Below are 12335 nucleotides of genomic sequence, written 5' to 3' on the forward strand. Positions count from 1 at the left end.
AGCCAAAAGAGTTGGCAAGGATTCAGAGTAATTAGTATGATTGAGACAGCTTTAATGTACCTAAACATTTTAGGTTCGTTGCTGTGCCCATCACTACGTTGTCTAGGCATTCTTACATCTGTGTCACATCTTAAGATAATTAAGACACTTCTGGAGGATTTTAACGGCGTAAAAAGCTCTGTCTTCATATGGGCTGGTGCCAAAATTGAGCAACTTCACAACTTGGATTTGAAATTAAAATGATATCCTGATCATAAGCTGGTGGTACTTTAGCCAGCTAGTAATGAATGCCTGGCTTAGCAATGGGAAAGCAATGTTTCTGCCTGGGGGAGGGGAGAGGAAGCAATATTTTGAGCCTACTGGCCCTTTTGGTGAATATTCCACGTTAACTGTCTCACACATAAAGGTTGAGCAGATAGCTCAGTGAGGTGTCCTAAGACCTTATTTACGCAATATGTATGCGGGGCATTTTGTGTGATACAAAACTCACAATCTGGATCCAAGTCTCATTACAACTGACTTCATCGCTGGAGTATGTGTTTGCAATGTGTATTTACAAAATCATTGGGGGGGGACAGAGTACTGTGTAGGTGGGATAGAGGAGTAACAGCTTGTTACAGGTATTGCATATTTTGCCATGGGCACCAGCTTGCTCAGTTTGCTTAACAAACCTTGAAAAATAAGGTGAATCATTCACTCGTAGCTACCAACCGTTTCTTCACCAAAGATGAAGCTGTGATTTTTTGGTTGAAGAAACTGAGAAGGGAATTGCATGCCAGTCAGGTGCGCTCAGATGGCTCATGTATTTTCTGAAGTTTGACTTTCTAACGCAGTTTTCAACGTTTGTGGTAGGTGGGTCAGCTTTTTAGATTGCTCGTGGCCCAATCTCCTTTCCAATGGTAGTCCAACTGTTCTAACTTCCTGCCTGTGAACTTTACAACTACTGTTAGTAACATGGTTCTAGTTTGATCTTCATTGTGTTTAAGTGTGTACAGGAATTTTTTCCCCACAGATACTTCTTTCTTTTCCTTTTTTGTGCCTTTTCTGATCTTTATCTGAATGTGCTATGGTTAGTTCTTTTTCCTTTACTGGTGTTTGCACTGGCATCAAGGCACTTCACAGCGGCTGTAAAAGAGCCATAAACACAGTGCAGGAACTAGAGCCGCATGAGCGATTGTGCTCCACGTGTTACAGTTTGAGATCTGCTATTAAAGAGAATATTATTACAATCCATTAATGATGGTATTTATAAAATAGTTCAAAGTGCATCTTCTCTGTAGTTAAGTAACATCTGGATATTTGTGATACTATACAAGCTACGCTTGATTCAATAAATACATCGTTGGTGCTGGTGGATGCTCTTTAGATCTTAAAACTTTTGGGAAGTGTAAACACCAGTGCTAAGAATCTCGTCTTGAAATTCTTGCAGTGTTTGTATTTATTGCTGGTAGCCACCTGGAACATCTAATCAGCTCTTATCAACCTAATAGTTGTTTACACGTACACTTAAAGATGAATGTGTAAATGACTGTACCTCAAGTCATGCAGAGGGAAGGGATTGAGTATGCAGAACTGCATACTGCTCTATCAAAGAGCTTTTTTTAGTGTGGCTGGATGGTAAAAGCTGCGCGTTCAGCAGTCTGGCTGGCACGTACATCAGAACGTGCATCTGTGTCCTTGGTGTGCTGCTGAGTCAAAACCTTAAATCAGTGGCTGGTTAGCTGCGTGCTGGTATCTGGTAATTATCTGTTATAGGCGATGCATTAATAACTTAATGCATGTGGTGTCTTCTGTTAGGTCTTTGGTTTGTGAAGTCTTAGTATTTCTATGTCTTCTTTTTAATAAGAAATTTTCATATTTCACATTTTCAATAACCCCCAATAAAGGGTGGTTTTGAGGATGAGTAACCACCTGACTGCAATTGATATCCTGATACAGTACCATAACACCAAGAAATGTCAGCATCTCTTCTTTCCCTTTCCGCCAGGTTGCCCTTGTTTCAAGCAAGTGCTTTTGCATTCTTAGCACCAGCTAGAGCAATACTGTCCCTGGAGAAGTGGAAATGTAATAACACAGGTAATTGTCATTTATGCTTGTTCAGGTTTAAGTGACAAATGGCCCAGATCACATATAGTGCAACTGCCAAGCCTTTTGGTATGGAAACTGGAAGTAATGATCAGGGAATATGAAAAATTCTCTCCTTTAACAATATTGAAACTTCATGCATTGGAAGAAGATTCCTAAAAGTGCCCTCGTGGAGTTCTGTTTCTGGGTTTTTTTTAATATAAAAAATGTTGACAAAAGAGATTTAGCAGTAGCATAAAACAATTCTTTTGTCAACAAAGTAGAGAAAGGCAGAAGGATTCCTTAAATGTTCCTTTCCAGTGTTTAGAAATAGTAGGTCCAATCGAGTCGTCCTAGGTTGAGTAGTAGTCAGGTCGAGCAATGTTCAGCGTCACCTCAACACCAGTGTTTTTACCTCTTTAACTCACACCTGACAGGTTTTGCAGAGGAAGCTTTGACAATATTTGGATGTTCATTTTAACTTGTTCTTTGCTAACTTCATCATCCTGAAATGGTTTGAATTTATTTAGAGTGAAAATGTACAGTAAAACTGGTTGGGTAAGGGGCTTTTTCTTAGGTTAGAAAACTGAAGTGGAAACGGCACTGGCAGTTCGCTTTTTAAGGGGGTGTGGTGACCAGTCATAAGGCTGTGGGCAGTGCAGGACAGCAGCATAGAGAAACAGGCTGCTTGCTTCTAACTGAAGTTCTTCCCAGGGGTCCTTTTGATTCTGTAATCATTTATATTGTTTATGTGTTTATACATCTCTTTTGATTCACTTAAAACCATCTAATTAGTTTTCCTGATGGTTTTTTTGGGTAGAAAAATTAGCTTTGAGCATTCACATTTTCTCACTAGGGGTGTCAGGTGTCAGCTACAGGGAAATAGGACGTGGGTTTCAGTGCCCAAGATGTAAAGGCAAACTCTGGTGTGCTTTAGTAGTGCTAGCTGCGTGGGATATTTCTGTGCACCAAAATGTGCCAGTATCCTAATACTCATCTTGTTGAAAGAAAATGCTGTCTGATAACCTTTGGCAAAGCAATTTCTCCACTACTTCAGCTTTTCAGAAAGAGCCTTTGCTGCATCTCACTCTTGAACCTTTTAACCTTGAAAAGGTGTCGGAAGGGATTGTAACCATGGGTCAATTCATCATTCAGTGAGTGACCTAAATTGGTGAACAGCAAACATTGGAGTACTTGCTTCCTAGTGTGCAGCTGAGTAATTCTCCATTCATCTGTTTACTGGAGTGGGAAAAGAATCCCTAACTGACCTTTCTTTCTGAAAGTTTTTTCCACTTTGGTACAGTGGGTAAGATTAGTGGTTAGCTCTTGGGGAATGTAAGCATGTTAATACTTGATTTGTAGCATTGCAGAACTTCCATGTAAATGAAGGCTCATTTGTCAGACACAGCTTAAGGAGAGAATTATTTTGTATTAAACGATGGCAAAGTGGCCGAGGAGTAAATACCTGTGTTTGTTCTTGTCTTCTTTTTGTGAGATACAACAGTTACAAACGGAACGACAGAGCTGCTTCACACCGAGCACATCTGGTATCCCCGAATACGAGAGGTAATGTAGGAGTAGCCTTTAGCTGTTGATCTGTCCAATTCCAGTTAAGTTTCTCACCTAACCATCCGTGTGTTCTTGTCTTTAAGTTGGTAATTTCTTCTTTCACTGCGATTTCATTTGAATATATCCCTTTACTCATTTCACGGAATTCTTCATCTTTTCAACTTGTTCATTGCTGGACAGCAAATACAAGGAGTTAGTTACTACATTCCATAAGATGTGCAGTAAAATGCACAAGCAGGACGAATACTTTTCTTGTAACACTTTGATTTGTGCTCACTGGTAGCAGTTCAGCTGCTACCAGACCACTTGCCTGCTGTCGCTCTGTTCAGTAGGCTGTCCCGTGGAAGGTAAACATGCAGTTAGCAAATCTGTTCATCACTAGGTGTCTGAGGTTGGAGACTATTCTGATAAGACATTGATTCTCCCAAGAGACTTGCTGAAATACATCAAACTCCTTCTCCACTCGCAGCACTGCAGTCTGAACTTCATCATGCTCTGCAGAGCCCAGGATGAGGGTTGTGCCCAGGCATGACACTAGAGCGGTAGATAGCGTAGTCCAAATTAAGGCGTGTGTCATGGAATTTATCTCCCATCCCGTTGCTTTGGGCTGCAAACTTTTTCTTAATTAAAAACAACCCCTCTCTCTTCCCCATGTTCAAACCATAGCTACATCCCGCCAAGAGCCCTGCAGCCAAGAGGGCTGACAGTCTCCTGAGACCACAACGCTGCTCTATACCAGCTTCTAAGGAGCACTTGTGAACAATGCAGCATACACTCTGCCCCTAGGAGCTAGGAGCATCACCTCCGTGGCGCCACCAACCCTTGCCGGTTCGATCTGAGAGCTTAAAGGTTAGCCTGGAACCCAGGTCTCCTGTCTGACAGTGTGATGTGCTATCCACACAGCTACCAGACTGGCCCACTGGTCTGTTGTGTAATAGTTTTGTGGAGAAAGCCATAAGTGTTATGCTTAAGCAATAAGTCACTTAAACATAATGAGCTGTTTTATGACGCAAAATTTGCTGAGTTCTTCTGTGTCACTGAATTCTTTTAACTGCAGTTTGTAATCCAGAGCAGAAAAAGAAACGTTTTGGGTTTGCTTTTAAGATTTGACTGAACTGTCTCTTTCCCGTTCTTGTGTGTTCAGATCCAAGGTGCAATTATCATGTCCTCCTTGATAGAAGTGGTGATCGGTTTGCTTGGCCTTCCCGGCGCACTGTTGCGATACATTGGACCTCTGACCATCACGCCAACTGTTGCGCTCATCGGCCTCTCTGGTTTCCAAGCTGCTGGAGAAAGAGCAGGCAAACACTGGGGTATCGCTATGTTGTAAGTACTCCTGGGTGTTCTTGGCTTAGGCCGGGGGTCCCAGGTGGTAAGTTGTCATGCAGGAATTTTGGAGTGCAAGGGAAAAGCCAGAGTCTGCTCGGCTGCCAAAGCACACGCACTGCAGTGCTCCCAGCATGGAGATGCACCGTGTGCAAGCATGTGTGTGGGTCTGGGTAGGGTCAGCTGGCAGCTGGGGAATGAGGATGGCAGCCACTCCAGAAGAGGAGGGAGGAAAGGACAACAGCTGAAAGCGAGGTGTGGAGAGCAGGGAATTTTATAAAACAGTAGATGGTCTGGGAGCCATTGGCTGCATCTAATTCAGTGCTATAGCAAAGATGATTTAGGAGAACACCAGAGAGATTAATGAATAATTTATATTTCTATTTTTGTGGTGCTCTTGTGTATGTTTCTTATTCTGCAAAAGCGAGCAAATACCATCGGTAGTAGTGCTCCATTTGTCATTAGTACTGGTTTGCTTATCTATAGCCAAGAGAAATTTGTATGACGACAGAGAGCATGTGTGTTTCCATGAATGCCATCAGTCGATGAGGCATAAATAGGCAGATTTCCCTCTAGTAGATTAAAAGGCTTTTAGAGTGAATTTCAGGGCATGGTGTTTATGCTTCTGTAGGTATAGACATCAGGGAAATTAAAGAATTGAGATAAGTGGTATGAAAGGGAATAACTGAGAAAAATGAGGTGAAGATGAAGAGAAGACAAAAGCTTCCTGTGAGATGCTGTGGATAACCAGCCAAATAAGGGTGGAAACCACATTTTAGGGAGAAGGAAATTGGCTGAAGCGGTTGCTATATGCAACGTATAGTGACCAACTTTGTGCTGGCTCTGGAAGCGGAAGGAATGACTTGATGAGGTCAGATTCTGGTCTGATTAATCAGCTTGCACAGTACTTTGAACATGTAAAGTATTGTGTAAGTGCAGCTTATGATTAAAAGGGCTGTTTCATTCTCGTTTTCTCTTGGATGTTAGCATCATGAATATTTTTGTGATTCTATTACGTGAAGCAGCTGACCCAAAGGAATGTTTTATTTTCCTGTAAAAAAAAAAATTCTGTGCAAGTTGGGACTAATGTTAAATTGATCAAGCAGAACTTTGATGAACTGGACATAGCAATGCGTAATTAAAGTTGACATTTTGCAGATGGAAAAAAAAATACATCCATTTAGGAACAGGATTTAAATATTACCCAGTCAATAAGTATTTCTGGCTTCTGCCATGCAAAAATGTGCAATAGATTGTTGACAATAACTCCATAGCTGTGTAGAGCCACTCAAAAGTTTCTTGATCTCTACAAGATGTGGCGCTTGAAATTGTCTTGACTGTTCTGATGAGATGAAAACACTGTGTCGCTGTCTAGCACAGAATACCTGCGTAAGAGCTATTGTCCTCTATTGGCTGCAGATGCTATTTGACATAAGTTTCTGACCTTGCTTGTTCTGCGGGTGCCAGGCTGAAATAATTTAATTAGAAAACACATCGCATCGTGATCTGTGAAAAGGGAAATTATTCCTGAGTGGGTCTTTGCCTGTATATCTGGTGAACAAAACCAGTTTTGGGGGCATTTAAAGATCTGGTAATGTTTTACAGAATGGCAGTAAGCCCCCCTGCCATGTAGCCAATATAATATTATTTACAATAAGATAATATTATTACATTATTTACAACTCTCTACTACATAAAATACGAAGCCACCTGTCCTCAGGGCTAGCGGGGCAGGGTAGCTACTGTTAGGGAGTGGAGCCCATCATGGGCTTTGGGAGAGATGCCAAAATGTTTCCTGAATGCAAGGAAAAGGTGCCTTTATCACTCGACTCTAGTCGGGGGTAAAGCTATAAATGACACCCTTCTTGTGCAGGGCTCTTTGTTCCTGGAGGCTGAGGGAGAATAAAGCTCTGTTTTGTTTCTTACAGACTGAAACTGATCTTGGACAGAAAAGGGAGGGAAGCTTAAAATCCACCCTTTTGGTTTTCTTAAGTCAGCTGATAAAAACATAATCTCAAATTTCAGAAAAGCTTTTGCATCTTCAGATAGCTTGACTCTTTGTGTAGCCTTTCTATAGCAAAACTGGTTTTGGCTCTTTCAGAACCGAGCAGCCTGCTCTGGCTTTTTATTTTTCCTTGCAGTGGATACTTGTTTTAGCTGTAGAGTTGAATTAGTTTTTAACATATAGAGTTGCTTAGCAGTTTTGACAAGGGGCGGGGAAAAGCTGCATAATGCTTGAGGCACCTAAAAACTGTAATAAACTAGGTTATAGGTGAACTGCAGTTGAATGGGTTCTTGGATTTTTTGGGGCTCTGTTCTGCTCAATTTACAACTGTTTAGTGAAAGATGCGTATACACAGAAAAATGGGATCTTAAGAATCGAAGAAAGAATTTCCCTTGACAGAAATGTTTGAAGTGCTTTGGAGTTTATGCAAATTTTGAAGTGTAAAAATTACTGTATAGCGGCCTCCAGTTTTCCTGGTTCTTCCCATTTGCAGCAGCAACCTTTGTGCTTCATACGCAGAGCAGACCTGGACACTCAGGGTTTGAGTCAAAAAGAAGCAAGCAGCGCAGCTCTCTGCTAGTAGCTGCTTAGCTCTGAAGGTCTTTCTCTAGTCTGATTCATTTACCTGTTTGCTGCTGGCTGTTGTTGCAGCACTTTAGAATACAAATTACGTTGTTTTGGCTTCCGTGGAATAAGAATTTATTTTAAATATTTTCTCTTATGATGCTTTGTCTTGCGCTAAATTTAAAACGTACATTTATATTCTGTGTCTGAAGAGCCTGAACAGGTTTGTGCTGAGAAGGATTTTTAACATCTTGGTGCTAATGACGTGTGTCTCTTGTCCTTCCCTCCTCCTCCTTTTTTCTCAGGACTATTTTCCTAGTATTGTTGTTTTCTCAGTATGCCAGAAATGTCAAATTTCCCTTACCCATTTACAAATCCAAGAAAGGATGGACAGCATACAGGCTGCAACTCTTCAAGATGTTCCCTGTAAGTCATTGAACTTGTTCTTCAGTTGGCAAAAAAATAAAACTAATTAGTGTTTCAGGGTTTTTTCCCTTGGTTTTGATTTTTCTTAATATGATAGATCACAAAGGGGAGATAAAAGCTTCAATGGGCTTATGAGTAACTTAAATGAATGGCTCGTTTGCCACAGGAAATAGTCACATATTGTAGTCTTGGCAGATCTGGTTCTGGTATCCGTCTCTGACGAAGACTCGTTGGAGTGATGAAGATCACAGAGGGAGGGAAGGGGGTAGAGAAGAAGGTGTGTTTATGCATGCAGTGAAAGCCTAAACTGAGCCCTCCAAAAAGGGATGGCAAGATCATTATCTTCTAGTTTTATGAAAGCGATACTCTGTTCCCCTGTATGAAAGACTTTATTTCTTTGGTAAAGTTGAGAGTAATTCACTAGTTTGTTTAAGTGCCCATTTGGAGGCTTTCCCATTTGTTAGGGAAGAGAAGAGGCTTGCTCTAATTTTAAAGCTTTTGTAATAGCACCTTCATTAGGGGCCAGGGGGAAAACACCTGACAGATCTATTACAGGTTTAATGCTTGTTCAGGCTTAAAATATCACTTAAGATCACACTATGATACATAAGAGATTCTGTGTAGGAACTTTTTGCTGTTGATGAATATTGCCAATGACAGTTTATTTTAAACATGTTTTCATTCTCCTCTTTCACAGATTATTTTAGCTATTTTGGTCTCATGGCTGCTTTGCTTCATCTTCACTGTGACAGACGTCTTTCCCCCTGACAGTTCCAAGTACGGCTTCTACGCTCGCACAGACGCCCGACGAGGAGTGCTGTTGGTAGCTCCGTGGTTCAAGGTTCCTTACCCTTGTAAGTATGTCTGGTTTTAAGGGCTGTTTTTCTAATCATATGCCTGTGAGTATCATTTCTTTGTTTTCTGAAGCATTGCTGGTTTTTTTCAGTAGTTGTTCTGATGCACTTGAACATGCACTGACCTAAAGACACTGTGGGTGGGGGTGATGTGTTTTTTTCTTGTTTTCCTCTTTAATTTGATACCTTAATGTCTCGCCCAAGAAAGACCGAGTCTCTGAAACTTGAATTTGTAGAAGGCACTTGCAGGGATTATCTAGGTAACTCTTGACTTCTAATAACATGGGGTGACTGTATATGTAACATGGATTTCAGGGAATGGTTGATTTATCCGTACTTGTCGATACTGTGGTCAGCTGCTGTTAATGTTATACAATAATAAGGATGGGTTATTACAACTCCTGTAGAGCTACTGAACTCATTGATTCTCATCATCTAAAGAATCAGTAGTGTGTGGAGTTTTATCCAGATTAATTCACTTCCCTATGCCAAACAGACCCGTTCTTAAATTAGCACAACTGTTAACAACTACACAAACAAGCCCTGGAATTGGGCTGAGAATTCCAGAGAATGCCAGTCAATGCTTGTAAATACTTTTTTTGTCCTTTAATGAGAGAACACAAAACGCTTTACATGACATCTTGGATGTTTGTATTCTTTTGCTGGCCACTTCTATGTTTAAAGCTGTGAAAGGCTGTTTCTTATGGCATGAGATGGAGTTGCAGAACTAGTTCACCCTTGTGCTGCTCAGAAATTAATGGGGTAATAATAGAGTAATATTCTACTAGAACAGAATAACAGAAACCGTTGGGAATACCTCTACGTTGCAACGAGGCAACTTTGTTGTGGTTTTCCACGTGCTTTGGTTCTGATTAGTTCTTAAAAGAAACCACTTCTAAAGCAGTGCTTGCAAGATGTATAATAGAAGCTTTTGGGAAAGAAGAAGAGGAAAACTTCTCCACCCTGATTAAAGCTTTATTATTTGTGAAGCCTTGTTCATTCACGTTTGTGTGACTTAGTTCCTTTTGTTGCAAGAGGCTCGTCTGTTTCAAAGAGATAAAAGCATCAAGGCAATTGCTGTGGAAAACCTGCCAAGCTCTTCTGCAGGCTTAAATTAATCTTATTTTCTCTCGTACAAAATTTGGAGTTGGAAGGTGCTTGTGCAGCGATCATAGCTGGTTGTTGGTCGTTCTCTTTGCTAGGCTGACCTTGTAACCAAAGACCGAGTTTTCAGAGCAATAATAATTAAGTGGCATTCACCTCGCTGATCAGAACTGTTTTTTCACAAGCAGTAGTTCAAATTCCTTCCTTCTGAACAGGAGGAATTTTTTTGGTGGAGTTTAGGGTTTTTTGTTTTGCTTTGTTTTTTTCCAAGCATGATCAAAGCAGTTGGTTAGGCAGTTTTTCCTTTGCTCCTTTTCATCTGCTTGAACTTGCCAGACTATATTACCATGAAGGGAGTTTGTTGATTCCATTAAAGATGAATAAATTGCTGTATGTTTTGATATCTAAATTGTTTTCTGTGGCACGAGAGATTTCAGTTTTCTTTTCTTCACAGTTCAGTGGGGACTGCCAACAATTTCAGCCGCTGGAGTAATAGGAATGCTTAGTGCAGTTGTTGCTAGCATTATTGAATCAATAGGAGATTACTATGCCTGTGCCAGGTTGTCTTGCGCTCCTCCTCCACCTATACATGCAATAAACAGGTATGACAAAAAAAAAAAAGTAGTATTTTTCAGTGTGTTAAGCTACTTTTTTACTGCTTGTTTGGTTTTTTTTTTTTTTTGCTTGGGATAAGACAGGAATGTGTTCTGAGTTCAAACGTTACAATTTGGTCAAACTCAAGGGCCAAGGATCTGAAATATAAGATGTAACTGTCATGTTGAATTATTTTTGTTGCAAATGTGGCATTGGAAACCTACTCCTGTTCCTGCTGGAGTCCTTGGAAGTTAATAGTACAGTTTCTGTGGGGAGAGAACTCTAAATTGGTTCTGGAATCAGGGTAGCTTGTCAGATTCGCTTGAAATGTAATTTTAGAAATAAAGAGCAGCTCTAAGCTTGACTTGAATTGTTTTGTAATTTCCTCAGCTTAAGAATGTGGGTATCTAAGACATAGAAAACAGAATTCAAGTTGTTTTTCCAGGTGTGTTGGAGCTTGAAACATGAATTATAATAATTCATGTGGGACAGATGCCTTAACAGACCCCCACGTAGCATGCAGTCCTAAAGCACCACCCGAAGGGAGTCTATGCTAATACAAGTTTGAAATTTTTTTTTCTGTCTGTGATTTACAGAGGGATTTTTATTGAGGGTCTCTCCTGCGTTCTGGATGGAGTATTTGGGACAGGGAATGGATCCACTTCTTCCAGCCCTAACATTGGTGTCTTGGGCATCACGAAGGTATGTGCTTTACCTTGATTGCTCAGTGACTAGAGTATATTTATCTCCTCTGGTGGATGGCTTACACCATTTGCATGTTTCACAGCACAATCCTCGTCCTAGAAACCATACTATGTAGTATTTTGTGCAGAGAAACTTTACACAGCATTCTGAATTTACATAACTTGCCTCTGGACCAGCCATTATCTAACGGGAATGCATTCTAGAGAAGGAACCCAAAATCTTATTTTTCTTTGGAGTAAAGTGAAATCCTACATAAAGCAGATGGTGCTAAATAAGTTATCCCTTTGAAAACCAAAAAGGCATTCCAGGGCTCTCTGGTGTTTTGAGCTGAGCCATAAACACTGTAAACTGTATAGAAATTTATATTCTTTTAACCTCTGAGAGCATCACTAGAGAACTGAGTATTCCTCATGTCTCACTTGAACACTTGATGAAATGTAGCTTGAGGTCCTTGGGTCTTATCTACATCTGTACTAGGACGTCACACTGACACAGCTGGAACAGGAGCTGTGGTCAAGGTAACTTCAAAGTTAAAGGTACCCTAAATCTTTATTTCCATCATGGTAGGTTTTTAAGGCACTGAGCGTGCTTAGGGGATTATATATTTTTTGGGGTGTTAGCAAAATTTTTAAGCGCTAGAGGAGCTCCTTTGTTCATATGCGGACTGAATCTGTGCTTGAATGCCTTGCTGAACTGGGAGACCTTGGACTGCAGATGGATTTGCTTGATATTGTTAATTTAACCTTGTTAAGGAATATCAGCAAAACTGGTAAGAGTAATTTATGTTGTAAATACGTACATCTTGTTGCGTGTTTTGCTTGGAAGCTATAAATCTCCTTCATGCATACAAGATAGAAAATGTATGCTCTCCACTTAGAATAACTCATCCCTCTGACTTAATCCAATATAGATGATGAATTTATCTTCAGCCATTTTTTTTCTGCACAAAGGATGATTCTGTTCGGTTTTAGGGTGGAATCTAAATACTAATAGCACCATCTGCTGTCTGTGTAAGTCTTCCATTCAGTTACTGATAGAAATTTCCTAGAAGAATTTTTGGTTAGAAAAATCCTTAAAGAAAGGTTTATTCTGTTCTGCTTCCTTTCTGTTATTTTATAGGAGCT

At 40.4% G+C, this 12335-nt stretch overlaps 1 protein-coding gene across 4 annotated transcripts in view; it reads left to right on the forward strand.

Moving 5' to 3' along the window:
- The window catches only part of SLC23A2 (solute carrier family 23 member 2), a 66100-nt gene that overhangs the window by 48135 nt on the left and 5630 nt on the right, over nt 1–12335 (forward strand). For all 4 annotated transcript variants that reach the window (XM_075117546.1, XM_075117544.1, XM_075117547.1 and 1 more), the window contains 7 exons: nt 1988–2076; nt 3560–3630; nt 4778–4959; nt 7834–7954; nt 8652–8808; nt 10367–10514; nt 11103–11208. In XM_075117546.1, coding sequence (XP_074973647.1) covers nt 1988–2076; nt 3560–3630; nt 4778–4959; nt 7834–7954; nt 8652–8808; nt 10367–10514; nt 11103–11208 — 874 coding nt within the window. The remainder of the gene's footprint in view (nt 1–1987; nt 2077–3559; nt 3631–4777; nt 4960–7833; nt 7955–8651; nt 8809–10366; nt 10515–11102; nt 11209–12335) is intronic.

Source organism: Phalacrocorax aristotelis, chromosome 24, assembly GCF_949628215.1.
Source record: "Phalacrocorax aristotelis chromosome 24, bGulAri2.1, whole genome shotgun sequence".
NCBI lineage: Eukaryota > Metazoa > Chordata > Aves > Suliformes > Phalacrocoracidae > Phalacrocorax > Phalacrocorax aristotelis.